General features: G+C 44.0%; 1 protein-coding gene across 2 annotated transcripts in view; it reads right to left on the bottom strand.

Annotated features, from left to right (window-relative positions):
- Positions 1–14,651, bottom strand: part of LOC137412336 (uncharacterized) — a 71,603-nt gene that overhangs the window by 48,334 nt on the left and 8,618 nt on the right. For both annotated transcript variants that reach the window (XM_078775485.1, XM_068097595.2), the window contains exons 3-5: positions 7,982–8,018; positions 6,591–7,282; positions 5,380–5,584 (exon numbers count right to left, since the gene is read on the bottom strand). In XM_078775485.1, coding sequence (XP_078631611.1) covers positions 5,380–5,584; positions 6,591–7,282; positions 7,982–8,018 — 934 coding nt within the window. The remainder of the gene's footprint in view (positions 1–5,379; positions 5,585–6,590; positions 7,283–7,981; positions 8,019–14,651) is intronic.

The following is a 14,651-nucleotide window of genomic DNA, read 5'->3' as shown; positions in this document are numbered from 1 at the left end:
TGTGCAAAAAAGAACCTAAAGGACTCACAGATTGTGAGAAACAAGATTCTGTGGTCTGATGAAACCAAGATTGAACTGTTTGGCCTCAATTCTAAGCGTCATGTCTGGAAGAAACCAGGCACCGCTCATCACCTGCCCAATACCATCCCAACGGTGAAGCATGGTGGTGGCAGCATCATGCTGTGGGGGTGTTTTTCAGCAGCAGGGACTGGGGGACTGGTCAGGGTTAAGGGAACAATGAACGGAGCCATAACGGAGATATGGCCAAGTACAGAGATATCTATATCATTAAAATGCTTATTTCTGAAGTTTGTAATCGGAACTTCTCTCCAGCTATTGCTCCTGTTGCCCTAATATATGTGTGATACTATGTAGTTATGATTAACCCTTCCATATAAGCATACCTATGTCTCCAAATGTCTATAAGTGTGGAATAAAAGCTGAAAATCAGTGAAAAGTTTTGAATAACCCGTGCCATTTTGTTTTACGCACAGTGAGACGCTGCACTTAATACCGAGGAGAAGAAGAAGACGTCCCGATGTGTGCCGGACGCGCAGCGATTCGAGAGGCATGCTACGCCTTTTAATACAAATTAATATAAATGCAATCAGAAATGTAAAGGGGATACTTACCAGTAACCACACTATAAGTAGAGGGGTCAATATATGGTTGAACCCCAAAAAAATTGATACAAAAGGTCTTTCAATGGATTCTGGTACCATTGGGCATGCTAAATAACATACTAAAAATCTAGTAACATCTGACTTCCGGAAAGGGGTCATTTTCAAGATGGCGTCCAAGATGGCTGCCGGGAGCTTAAAATGGCCATATCTCAATTATTATTCAACCTAGAAAGGTGGTTTTGGTGTCTAACCCTAGGTTTTAGGGCCCAAAGAATCCAATTGAATCAATAAAATTACCATCAGTTAATTATTTTTTGACAAGTCCAAGATGGCATCCCAAGGTGACATCCTGATCCACTAAAATGGCTATGTCGAATAGTAGTCAACCTAGAGAGATTTTTTCAGTGTGTATACCTAGGTTTAAGGCACCCAGGAAATCATCCAAATTACTTAAATAAGCACAAAGTAATCAGGTAATCCAGTAAGCCAGGTTTACCAGCCCATTAGGCATTTGTTGTCTTATACAGTTAGTCGCTATTCATCATCCTCCGACTCACCAGCTAATGAACCAAGTGTGTGTTTCAGATTGGAGATAAGAGTGTAATGTGTCTACACCACTGCCACCTGTGACTCCAGTCCACAGTATTCATTGATCATTACAGACAAAGGTTTGTACAAAGAGCTTGAGAGGTTATGGCAAGGGACAGACTATTTTATATTGGGGAGGGGGGGGGGGGGGGGGGGACTGAAAAATCTGACAAACAATTTATTTTCATCTCAAAAGGAATAAGTATATTATTTGGTACATGTATGCAAAAACAAAATCCATATTTTTTAGACATTTCCAAAAGAAATGTACACAACTTTTCCCAGCTATAGCCTGGGGGGGGGGGAGGGGGGAGGGCTCTTGTAGACGATATGGACTACCATGTACTACTGCCTGTGGACCGTGCCAACTTGAAGAATGTGACAATCCACATAACAAGTTTCTTCCAGAGGAGTCGGAGGATGACGATGAATAGCGACTAACTGTATAAGACAACAAATGCCTAATGGGCTGGTAAACCTGGCTTACTGGATTACCTGATTACTTTGTGCTTATTTAAGTAACTTGGATGATTTCCTGGGTGCCTTAAACCTAGGTATACACACTGAAAAAATCTCTCTAGGTTGACTACTATTCGACAGAGCCATTTTAGTGGATCAGGATGTCACCTTGGGATGCCATCTTGGACTTGTCAATAAATAATTAACTGATGGTAATTTTATTGATTCAATTGGATTCTTTGGGCCCTAAAACCTAGGGTTAGACACCAAAACCACCTTTCTAGGTTGAATAATAATTGAGATATGGCCATTTTAAGCTCCCGGCGGCCATCTTGGACGCCATCTTGAAAATGACCCCTTTCCGGAAGTCAGATGTTACTAGATTTTTAGTATGTTATTTAGCATGCACAATGGTACCAGAATCCATTGAAAAACCTTTTGTATCAATTTTTTGGGGGTTAGGTGAGTTTTTTTCGTATATTGACCCTACTAAAGAGACAATACTGCAGTTGAATACAAAGCGATATTCAGGAGATCCGCCAGAATGAATGTTGGTGCCAACTGACACAATTGTTTTGAAAGGAAGCGGAAAGGAAGAGGAAGGGCAAGTTAGTTTGTATGAACATAAACACTATTTATGCCCGTAATTTTCATGGGTTACCGCTAGTCCTTAATGAAAACCTGAAACAGAGCGCTCAGGACCTCAGTCAGACTGGGCCGAAGGTTCACCTTCCAACAGGACAATGACCCTGAGCACACAGCCAAGACAACGCAGGAGTGGGTTAGGGACAACTCTGAGGGTCCTTGAGTGGCCCAGCCAGAGCCCTGACTTGAACCCAATCGAACATCTCTGGAGAGACCTTAAAATGGCTGTCCACAGACAGACCCCCATCCAACCTGACAGAGCTTGAGAGGATCTGCAGAGAAGAATGGCAGAAAATCCCCAAATCCAGGTGTGCAAAGCTTGTCGCGTCATACCCAAGAAGACTCGAGGCTGCAATCGCTGCCAAAGGTGCTTCAACTAAGTACTGAGTTAAGGGTCTGAATACTTACGTCAATGTGATATTTCAGTTTTTTCTTTTTAATAAATTTGCAAAAAACTTTCTAAAATCCTGTTTTCTCTTTGTCATTATGGGGTATTGAGTGGAGATTGATGAGGGAAAAAATGAATTTAAACTATTTCAGCATAAGGCTGCAACATAACAAAATGTGAAAAAAGTGAAGGGGTCTGAATACTTTCTGAATGCACTGTATATCATGACACATTAACTCAAAAGCACATGGCTTGGGCCCAGAAACATGAGGGCTGAGGAGAGCACCGAAATTAAATAATACTAAAGCTTGACATTAAAACCCTTGAAACCACATAATACTTTGTTCCATCGATTCCCGACATATTTATGCAAAGAATTATAACGAAAGAATACCTTGAATGAATGATCGTTTTAAGGGCATTTTCCCCGCTAGAGCGGGGGTTAGCCTTGCGGGTCCCATGACAATCATGGTTCCCTGTTTGAGGCAATGTTTTTATGGCCGGATGCCCTTCCTGACGCCAACCCTTGGTCGCCTCTTACGATGCCTCTTACGCCTCTTACGATAAGAATAACGAAATAATACCTTGTTGCCTCTTTATGCTGCGCTCTAAAGACGAGTTGCTGTGCTTGGTATTATACGGTCGTTCTCCGTTCAAAGACGTGTGGCGAATGAATAAAAGCCGTTCGGATTACTTTCGAACATAGTCTAAATAATCACACACGTATATTACAAAGTATTGCAATGCATAACTCTGGGCTTGACAAACATATATTGTGGTAACAAAGTGTTCAACCTAAAGTATATCGATACAAATCAGGGGTAATATACAGCACTATTTCCTGATTACGTATGTACACAAAGTTGCGATGCGGTCCTGACCAAGAACGCCGTACTGTATGACCGGAAATGCGTCAGAAATAAATCAAGATACCAGTTGATTAAATTTAACATTACCAGTTGCAGTACAAAGAAAATGAAAATATATCATATAATGAGGCTATATTTAACAACCACTAATGGCAAATATAATTATATGATGTTGTCATTTACAATAATGGTAAATCTAACTTACTGAAACACATGGATCATGGCTATTCTTAGGACAATCGAGCTATGCATCCATCCTCTCCCCACCCCCTCCCTCCCCTGCCTTTACACGTAACAATACCTTACGTGCACTGCCAATTCATAATCCAAGATTTTCTCGAATTCATTGAACAATATTATGGGTGAACAGTTTGAAGATAGATTGCTTTTCCAAAGAATTACCTTATTACCTTAGAATTGAACTAAGCTTCTTGCCAAAAATTGAGAAAACTGCCATAAATAGGTCTGAATTATTCCATTGTATAGTTCTGGTAGAAGGGAAGGATGCAGGTTAATGTGACTGAAAGGGCTCAGATTAACATACAAGATTAGAACGTTAGTATTACCACTACATCAGTGCAGTCCCGTTCCCTCCACCACCTTCCCTCCCTCCACCCCCTATTATGCATGTACTGTGGGAACCCGCTATTCGTGGGGGATACGTTCCTGGAAAATCCCGCGAATTGCCAAACCGCGAATAGCAGGGCATTGTTTCAATAGAAAAAGGGGGTGAGGGGGCGGATAGGTTCCCGAGTCGTTAAAACGCACGAATAGGGAGGAATAAACCTCCAATGGCGAGGCAAAATCCTCGAATGGCGAGACAAATCCCGCGAATGTCGATGAAAATCCGTGAATGCATGCTGTGCGCCAGTTTCAATGGGGAAAAGAGAGACAGCTAATTGCACTAATAGATACTGTGGAATGTTTTCATTCTGTGCAGTAACTCGCGGGGATGACGTGTTATGCAGCTGGTGGAACATCCCGCGAAGCTCTCGATTATAGTGCGGCTAAAATTCACAGCCGCGAAAGCCATGAAAATGCAAAGCACACAGCAGTGAATGTAGAAGCAGGTCATGCTCACGGCTCGTATATGTTTTTTGCGCATGTCCAGCTGCTTTATGCATGGTTGGTGAAAGATGGGTTTTATAAATGTGTCAATCTAGCGGCTCGTTAATTATTTTTTTTGCACACCTGAAAAACCACGAATTTGCAGAACAAGGCCGTGAATAGGAAAAAACCTCCCGCAATTTGGCAGAACACGGCCGCAAATAGAAAAAAAAAAAACGCGAATTTGCGGGACACTTTTTCGCAAATAGAGAAACAGGTCGCATTTCATCACCAACAAATACGCGGAACCCGCACATAGCGGAACCGCAAATTGTGGGGTCTGACTGTATTTAGACATTATAGAGCATGGCAGATCTAGAAATTGGCTGAAATCTGATGGGTCTTCAAACCAGTTTTTGTACATTGGTGAACTCACTCCTTTCCTCTTTAAAACCATTGACTGTCTTTTTATAGTCTGAATAAAATAAAACAGAGGCCAAATGAATAAATATGGAATCTTCACTCCTGGAATATTTCATGTTTACAAAAAGTTCAGCATTAAACCAAATAATCCGACCAATGTCAATTTTAATAACAAGCTTGCTCGACGCTCTTACATATATAAATGTTATTACACAGGTTGAAATTTGATGTAAATAGCAGGTATTGATTTTGAGGACTGAATTTTTTTTATTTATATATTGATGGGTTTTCTTGAATGCAACAGAATGCAACAGAGAGAAAATGGAAATATGCAAACCTGCTCAATAAGTTCCTCATAACGTGCAAGAACACGATCGATTCGTTGGCAGAACACCTCCTCATCTCCTGATGGGAAGGAGCCCACTGGTACTCCGCGGCCCTTAGCCTGAGTATCACAAGAACCTATATTGGGGCATTGCTTCTCAATTAGAGGTCGTTTGTAGACCCGCCTGGTCCGTGCTTTCCATTCATTAAGTTTGTTGCTGTGAAGTACAAGAAAGACCCGTTGAGCTCAGAAACACAAACTGCTGCATAGCTTGAAACGAGCAACATGAAAATTGTATGTGCAATTGCTTTCACAGGTGGAAGAAGTACTGAAGTCACATTATTGGGCAAAGCGAGTTCGAACCAGGAACTCCATCTTCAGTATTGTAACAATCCATGTCTGTAATAATTTTGCATAGTGTTATTTTGTGACTTCAGTACTCCTTCCACTCGGGTCTTCAATTGCTTTCAAAACTAACACCCCCCTTCATTGATAATGGTCAATAAGAGCTCCTGCAAATGATAAATAAATAAGGCCTCTCTGGCCTTGCCCCCCCCCCCAGCTCTCTCTGGGCTCTGTCCCGCAAATATTCCTACAGGTCGCACAAGATCTGCCTGCAACCCTCTTATGGTCAAACTGCCAAAATCAAGACTCTCTGCTCACCTTCACTCCTTCATTCCTCTTTTCTCCCGCCTCTGGAACAAACTCCCTCACTCTCTTCAATCCCACTCCACCCTCCAGGTCTTTAAAACAGCTGTTCACCACCATCTCTTATCTTCCCCCATCCAAAACCTTGATCTTTTCTACCCCCGCTAATTTCACCCCAATTCCACTTTTTTGAAATACCAACTTCTGTCCTGGAAGTCATTGGTGTCCTTGTGTTTTATACTTCTCCCTCCACCCCCCCCCCCCCCCTTCCCATGCCTCCTCCCCCCAAGCCCTCTCCCTTCCACACATCTCCCTGCTCTCAAATGTTGTGTTTGTGTGCTTCACCTTCTCTCCCCATCTTGTTTTCCGCTCCCGCTTTTTATATATTTTGTTTGTCTGGTTGATTTGTTTGTGAAGTAAATGTTAGCTCTTTCACGAGCCTCGATTCTGTATACAAAAAAAAGAAAAAAAAGAAAAAAAGAAAAAAAGGCACTCATGCACAAGCACACAGGCAACAGTAACAAAATGGTAGTGGAGTTAAAGAAACTGAAGACAAATAAAATAACGTCACTCACAGGCGGTCTTGTTGGGCATCTGTCAACCTCACTTCGCCATCTTTTGGAGTCCAGGTACGCCTGTGGCTTTTCTGGATATTTGTAGTGTGATTAAGGGACTTTCTGAGGGAAAAGCATTGTTTGATATTTGGAGTTTGGACAGATTCAAATCTCATGTAAGAATCCTCAAAGTGTTGAAACGGCCTTGTCATCTTTGTTTGTTTCTTAACAGGTCTATCATCCTTCTGGGTGTGAACAAAATCCTGTTGAAGTTTGACAGAAGGGCTCGAACGTCGTACTCCTGCTGAACTCCTAACTGCCCCAGCACATTTTGGAGTGTCCAGAGATTTATAGACCTTGTTCAAGGTCCGTGAACCCCGAGCTTGTACAGGTACTCTGTTTATGGTGGCAGCACTATGCATGGCAGGGTTCGTTGCAAGTATGGGCCGAGCATTTTTAAGATTGCTGACTAAAGACCTGTGAGATGAGAGGACTCCTGGACCGGTATATTTATGGATTACCTTCTGTACTCCTTTCAGAGGAGTGGCAGTACCAGGTTTTTTAGGCTTCTTCTTCACCGAACCGTGTACGATATCCACATTTTCTTTGCTTTGATGTTGCTGATGTGTCGAAGGTGGACCAAGTACCGAGAGGCAGTCTACATTTTCTGCAGCTTTGCTTGTCACATTATTTGCTGTAATCTCTGAAGAATTCTGAGATCAAAATAACAATCAAACAAATTAAAATATTTCATAATAATGCTTCAATATCCATTATATTTCATCTTTATGTATCAATTTTCACACCAATCTAATCACAAGTCAGGCATCTATTACTAAACAAGCAACACCCGTCTGTTTGTGTCCATCATGCTTTATTCCAAAGGGTTCCTGTTCTTGTAGAATAATAAAAATGGTACCCGTTAGAAAACTCATTGTCGATTTACTTGGAACAAAAATGTCAAAGTTGTAAAAAGTTGTTTCAGTTTAATCACAAGATTGTCTTTAAGCAGGACTTGGAAATTAATGTAGGGGTTCCAACGGTACCATTTTGATTTTTTTATGACAGCAGGAACCTTTTAGAATAAAGTTTGATGGAGATGGAAGGAGCACACAAAATTATATAATAGTAATACTTCTCGAGGCAATAGAAAAATATATAAAGGTACACAGAGGAATACACACACAACAACCACGACAACAACAGCAAGAACAACGTGTTATAAAATATACTTTTTGTGTGTTTTACCACGTTATACACCCTTATTGAGACTCACAGATAGACGAGCAATATGTTTGTGAAGTGCAAATTGCTGTCTTTTGATTAAACCGTCACCAGTGAAGGGCCTCATATGTCAGTACAGGTGAAATAACAATATGGAACGATGCATTGCGAGTTTTGTTTTAACTTACCTGAATGCTCTTGATGCTGACTTCTGTCGGCACAACACTGCAAGTACAGAATGAGCATGAACCTTAATGTTAACACAGCATTATGTACCTGCTTTTGCATGTAATATGCCACTCCATTAAGCGAATAAGGCTGAAAAATGCTGTATCCACCAAATGTGTCGAGACGACAATTACACAGCGGTATGCACGCACAATTTGAATGATTCAAAGTTCTGCATTGCTGGGCCAATTTAGTTTCAGTCAACAGGTGTTAGACCGTTTGGATATAAAACAACTACACGCCATGATAAAAGACCAAGGAGACATGTGAATAACAAAGACACTTGTAGAGCTTTATATTAATTATGTAGGAAAAAATGTAAATATGCACTGTAACATGTACAGATGTTTAGAAGACCACGTACGCGCTGGCTGTATTTACCTCAGAATTATCGAGCAGTGATTGCCCTAATTGAATGTCGAGAGTGGGGCCTCGGCAATGGCCACACAATAATCATGTGATGTAGTGGCTTGTCAAGTATTCCGTGGTCTCATTATGGCGTAGGTACACAAGCAGCAAGTTATTGGGAGCAGAAACCAAAGTAATATCTGTAGAAAAGAGAAAGAGAGCCAACTTTGTGGCGTAGTTTGAGTGGGTCAGGTTTTGAGGTCAGATTGGGAGAGTTGATAAGTCGGATTACTTTGGATTCAATTCTGTCCAGTAAATATGTGGAGCGAGAACCTCCCCAGATGTGAGAGCAGTACTCTATACAAGGACGAATCAATCCTTTATATAGTTGAAGCAACTGTTAAGAGAAGAATCTTCGATATCTCAACAGGACTTCTAGTTTCTTCGAGGCAGACTTTGCTATTTTGTGTAATGTGTGGATTCCAGGATAAATTCGATGTCAGGGCAATACCTAGTAGGTTTATTGAATTACATGGTGTAATTGTGGACCTTTCAAAGGAGAGATGAGAGATATAGAGAGATAGATATATAGATATATAGATATATAGAGAGATAGATATATAGAGAGATAGATATATAGATATATAGATATATAGATATATAGATATATAGATATATAGATAGAGATAGATATAGAGATAGAGATAGAGAGAGAGAGAGAGAGAGAGAAAAAGAGAGAGAGAAAAAGAGAGAGAGAGAGAGAGAGAGAGAGAGAGAGAGAGAGAGAGAGAGGGAGAGAGAGAGAGAGAGAGAGAGAGAGAGAAAGAGAAACAGAGAGAGATTGGAGGAGTTTGAGTTTTAGAGGCATTAAACTTAACCTAATTACATTTGTCCCACTGGGAAATCTTGTCCAAGTCCGAATTTAAAGTGGTGGCTGTGATCAAACAAGATATAGATCGAGTGAGGGAAGATGGAGCAGATGGGAAAACCATGGAGGAATGTAATGTTGAGTCATCAGCATACGAGTGCATTTGGTTATTTGTAGAAGAAAGAAGGTCATTGATAAAAACGAAAGAAGAGTGTTGGAGACAGGACATAACCCTGAGGGACACTGCTGTTGATAGTGTTACGGATTTATGTGAATTTATGTGAATTACTATTCAGGTCATTGCTTATTAATGTTTATTCGGTTAAAGGTTGTTGTGATTAAAGGGTCAGGAGCCCTTCTGGGGAAAAGGAGACCGGAAACGGAAGGAGAAAACACACGAGGTCCGTGAGAGGCGGCGATCTTCTTCTTCCTCGCCCAGCTCCGACGAGAGCGGTGTCGATATTGAGCAGCGTGGGGGACGCTGCGTTTTGAAAGCCCGTCTGGCGAAAGGAGTTACCTGCGCGGGGTAATTACCGATTACACGTCAAGTTGCCGTGGGTTCGTGCACGGAACCAAGCGTCCGGCACAGTTCGCCTCAACGTCTACAAGGACGCGTACGGGTCGCACCTTGGGCCTCGCGCGCTTTGCAAGCCGTGCTTTGCTTTGCCCGCTTTGCTTAGCAAGGAGGTGTGCGCTGCAGCAGCTGTCCCCGGTACGCGACGTGCGCGTTTGGAACACGTCAGCCAGGGGTTCGTTCAACCGCCCGTGTGCGGAGAAGTCGACCTGCACCTTGGTCTGGAGGGGCCCAGAGACATTGTGAGGGACAGTGACCATTGAAGGGTCGTGAGTGGGGAAAGGGGGGACATATATAAGATGGCCATCTTAGTAATATTGTGATTGACTGTTGATGGTGGTTGATTGATTGGGGAATATATTATTGATTAATCCGGATCCTTGGTGTGGGGTTTCTTATTGACTGGAATTCATATTGATTGCGTTACGAAAGCGTATAAATCCTAGATCTTTCTGGCGGAGTTCCTCTCACGGTCCGGGGGTCACCGAGACCAGGTAGTCACCGGGAGGACCACGTAACAGAAATTGGGGGCTCGTCCGGGATTTATAAAATTTTCTAAATTTTAGTCCGGGAAAGAATTCCCAAGAGTGGGAACTTTTCCAACGTTCCCAAAATTGTTTTGCTCTGTCGACAAAACAACAACAACAACAACAACAACAAAAAAATAACAATAGCAATAATAGTAATACTGTTGCTTTTCTTTGTTGGAAATTTCTGGGGTGAAGGTTAACAGGTGTTACCAGTAGTCACCATGGCGTTTGTGGCACAGAACTTTGCGGTAACCCATAGTGAGGCACAGTTCCGAGCATTACTAAAATCGGACCTCTTGAAATTGGCCAAACATTTTAACTTGGAGGTCCGAACTAATTTGAGGAAGGCAGAGTTGCAGACCACGGTGATACAGTCTATGGTGGGATTAGGAACATGGGACGAGTTAGCCTGGGAGTGGCTACCCGAAGAACCAGAAGACGTTGAGCTCCGGAAACTGGAGTTGCAATTACGGAGCCAGGAACGGATCAAAGAAGAAGAAAGGAAAGCAGAAAAGGAAAGAGCATAAGAGGAAAGGAAAGCAGAAAAGGAAAGAGCAGAAGAAGAAAGGAAAGCAGAAAAGGAAAGAGCAGAAGAAGAAAGGAAAGCAGAAGAGAGGAGAGAAGACAAACAAGCAGAGGAAAGGAGAGTGGAACGAGAACTCCAGGAAAGGTTAAAAGAAGAAGAAAGGAAAGCAGAAAAGGAAAGAGCAGAAGAAGAAAGGAAAGTAGAAAAGGAAAGAGCAGAAGAAGAAAGGAAAGCAGAAAAGGAAAGAGCAGAAGAAGAAAGGAAAGCAGAAGAGAGGAGAGAAGACAAACAAGCAGAGGAAAGGAGAGTGGAACGAGAACTCCAGGAAAGGTTAGAAGGGAGAAAAGCAGAGGAGAGGAGAGCTGCCAGGGAACTCGAAGCAGAGGAGAGAAAAGCCGAAAGGGAGTTGAAGGAACGTGATCTGGCGCTTCAGCAAGAAATTAAATTCAAGGAGCTGGATTTAATGAGAGAACGAACGGGGAGAGGTACCACCCTTGCTGACAGGGTCGACACCTAGCCAGAACACCTGGGAGGTGGGCAGACATGTGAGGCTGGTTCCACCCTTCAGTGAAAAGGAAGTCACTCAATTTTTTCCACACTTTGAGAAAGTGGCTCGACAGTTAAACTGGCCGGAGGAGGCCTGGACCATACTAGTGCAAAAGTGTGCTGGTGGGTAAAGCTCAAGAGATTTATTCGGCGCTACCAATGGACCAATGTGCAGATTATGAGGTATTGAAGAAGCACATCCTCAAAGCCTATGAGTTGGTTCCTGAAGCTTACCGGCAAAAATTCAGGAATGCCAGGAAGAGGGAGAGTGAGACCCATGTGGAGTTTGCCAGAGTGAAAGAAAACATGTTTGATCGGTGGTGTGAGTCGAAAGGAGTCGGGAATGACTTCGAAGCATTGCGTGACCTGATGCTGGTGGAGGAATTTCAACAGTGTGTCCACGAGGACATCAAAGTGTACCTGCAGGAAAAGAAAGTACCAAAGTTGTGGGACGCAGCCACCATGGCAGATGATTATGCCTTAACACACCAGATAGGGGTCCACACACCTAGCTCCTCGCCTAGACTTCAGCAGGGGAGTTATGGAACACCCGGTGTGGAGAACGACAATACATGGCGGCGGCCTCGAGAGGATTATGGGGACAACGCGGATACCCCAACTGTTCAAAATCAGAGGGCTACGGGCCCAAGACAAACTTATTTCCCGCGGGGCCCGAGGCAGACCACGAGTTTTTCCTCCGGGCCTACTTGCGCCTTTTGCAAAAAACCTGGACACTTGATGTCCAGTTGTTACCTCATGAAAAGGGAAAACCCAGAGCGGAGTCCGACTATTACAACTCCGAATGCGATGGCAAGCGTAAGAAATCGCCCACAGAAGAGTTACCAACCATTTATTTATGAGGGGTTGGTCTCACTCGAGGGAGACTTGACTAACCCAAGACCTGTTAGGGTATTGAGGGACACAGGAGCCCATCAATCCTTAATGCTTGAAGGCATTTTGCCATTGTCAAAGAGTACCGCAACTGGTGATAGTGTTCGGTTACAAGGGATCGGTGGCTGTGTTAGTGCCCCACTTCATGTCATCCATTTGGAATCCGATTTGGTGTCAGGACAGGTCACCGTCGGTTTACAAGCCACGCTTCCTGTAGAGGGAGTATCTGTGATTATCGGGAATGATTTGGCCGGGGGGCAAATTTATGGTAACCCGAGGGTGGGTAAAGAGCACCGCAGGGGAAATAACACCACACCAGCTCGGGATGGCGACAAAAGTTCCAAGTTATTTGTAGGGGGACTGAACTTCAACACAGAGGAAGAAGTTCTGACCTCTGTCTTCAACAGATATGGGCCGCTGGTGGAAGTGCGGGGTGGTAAAAGACAGGGAAACGCAACGGTCAAGAGGGTTCGGCTTTGTCACGTTTGCAAGCACAAAAGACGCCAGAGAGGCAGAGGAGAATTGGAATGGTAAGGCTTTGGAGGGTCGGACCATAACAGTAGGGAAGGCATTTCGTAGGCGTCGAGAGGTCTACAGAAGAGGACAACTTGGCGGTAGTTTTGGGGTTGGCAGCAGCCGATATTACTATGGAGGCTCCCAGAGTTACGGCACCTCCCGAAAGAATGAAGGTCAGAGCACTGGCCGAGAAGGAGACCGCCAGTCAGGTAACGGCTGGGACAAGGGGTCCCACCGTAACTGCTAGGAGTCTGGAGAAGTTGAAGCACTATATACGGTGGAGCCGCCGAGCCGGGGCTCCTACACGGACTAACTGTGAACGCCACGTTCTTAAAGGCGTCCAGGTAGGGAACTTTCCTGCACGGACTAACCGTGAACTCCACGTTCTTAAAGGCGTCCATGTAATGAACTTTCCTCCCCGGACTAACCGTGTACTCCACATTCCTTAAGGCGTCCATGTAGGGAATACTCAGCTGGGCCTCCCGAAAAAGTGCTATCGAGAGGTAACTTTGGGGCTTTGGTCACCACCTCTTAACCGTCATTCAAGAGAAACTAGAAGTGGTTGACGCTTGGTCCAGAGTGAATTAATCTAGGGGTTTTGTGAAATTTTGTTGCTTTATTTTTAAGTGATAATTGTGCCCGGGGGGAACGGATGATTTGGGGGGGGGGGGGGGGGGTGAGTTATCTGGTTTGTTTATCAAAGTTGGCCGGCAAAGAAAGTTTTCGCTGGGTTCATATTTTCTTTCTTGAAGGGGGGGAGTGTTATGGATTTATGTGAATTTATGTGAATTACTATTCAGGTCATTGCTTATTAATGTTTATTCGGTTAAAGGTTGTTGTGATTAAAGGGTCAGGAGCCCTTCTGGGAAAAAGGAGACTGGAAACGGAAGGAGAAAACACACGAGGTCCGGGAGAGGCGGCGATCTTCTTCTTCCTCACCCAGCTCCGACGAGAGCGGTATCGATATTGAGCAGCGTGGATGACGCTGCGTTTTGAAAGCCCGTCTGGCGAAAGGAGTTACCTGCGTGGGGTAATTACCGATTACACGTCAAGTTGCCGTGGGTTCGTGCACGGAACCAAGCGTCCGGCACAGTTCGCCTCAACGTCTACAAGGACGCGTACGGGTCGCACCTTGGGCCTCGCGTGCTTTGCAAGCCGTGCTTTGCTTTGCCCGCTTTGCTTAGCAAGGAGGTGTGCGCTGCAGCAGCTGTCCCCGGTACGCGACGTGCGCGTTTGGAACACGTCAGCCAGGGGTTCGTTCAACCGCCCGTGTGCGTAGAAGTCGACCTGCACCTTGGTCTGGAGGGGCCCAGAGACATTGTGAGGGACAGTGACCATTGAGGGGTCGTGAGTGGGGAAAGGGGGGACATATATAAGATGGCCATCTTAGTAATATTGTGATTGACTGTTGATGGTGGTTGATTGATTGGGGAATATATTATTGATTAATCCGGATCCTTGGTGTGGGGTTTCTTATTGACTGGAATTCATATTGATTGCGTTACGAAAGCGTATAAATCCTAGATCTTTCTGGCGGAGTTCCTCTCACGGTCCGGGGGTCACCGAGACCAGGTAGTCACCGGGAGGACCACGTAACAATAGGGAAGGGGGAAGATGTTGAACGAGCACCAATTATGGAGATAAGAGTGTTGGAAACAGGACAAAATTGTCAGGTATTCATTTACGGTCAGAGAGATGGTCACAGAGAGAGAGAGAGAGAGAGAGAGAGAGAGAGAGAGCAGAGTGAAGAAGGAAAGCCGGAAGAGGGAAGCTTGGATATCACACCCCGATCCCAAACTCTGTCAAATACTTTTGAGATAAAGAACTACAA

The sequence above is a fragment of the Myxine glutinosa genome, chromosome 1 (assembly GCF_964187855.1).
Source record: "Myxine glutinosa chromosome 1, kmMyxGlut1.1, whole genome shotgun sequence".
NCBI lineage: Eukaryota > Metazoa > Chordata > Myxini > Myxiniformes > Myxinidae > Myxine > Myxine glutinosa.
The sequence above is the reverse complement of the archived record's forward strand: the minus strand, read 5'-3'. Positions and strand labels throughout refer to the sequence as shown.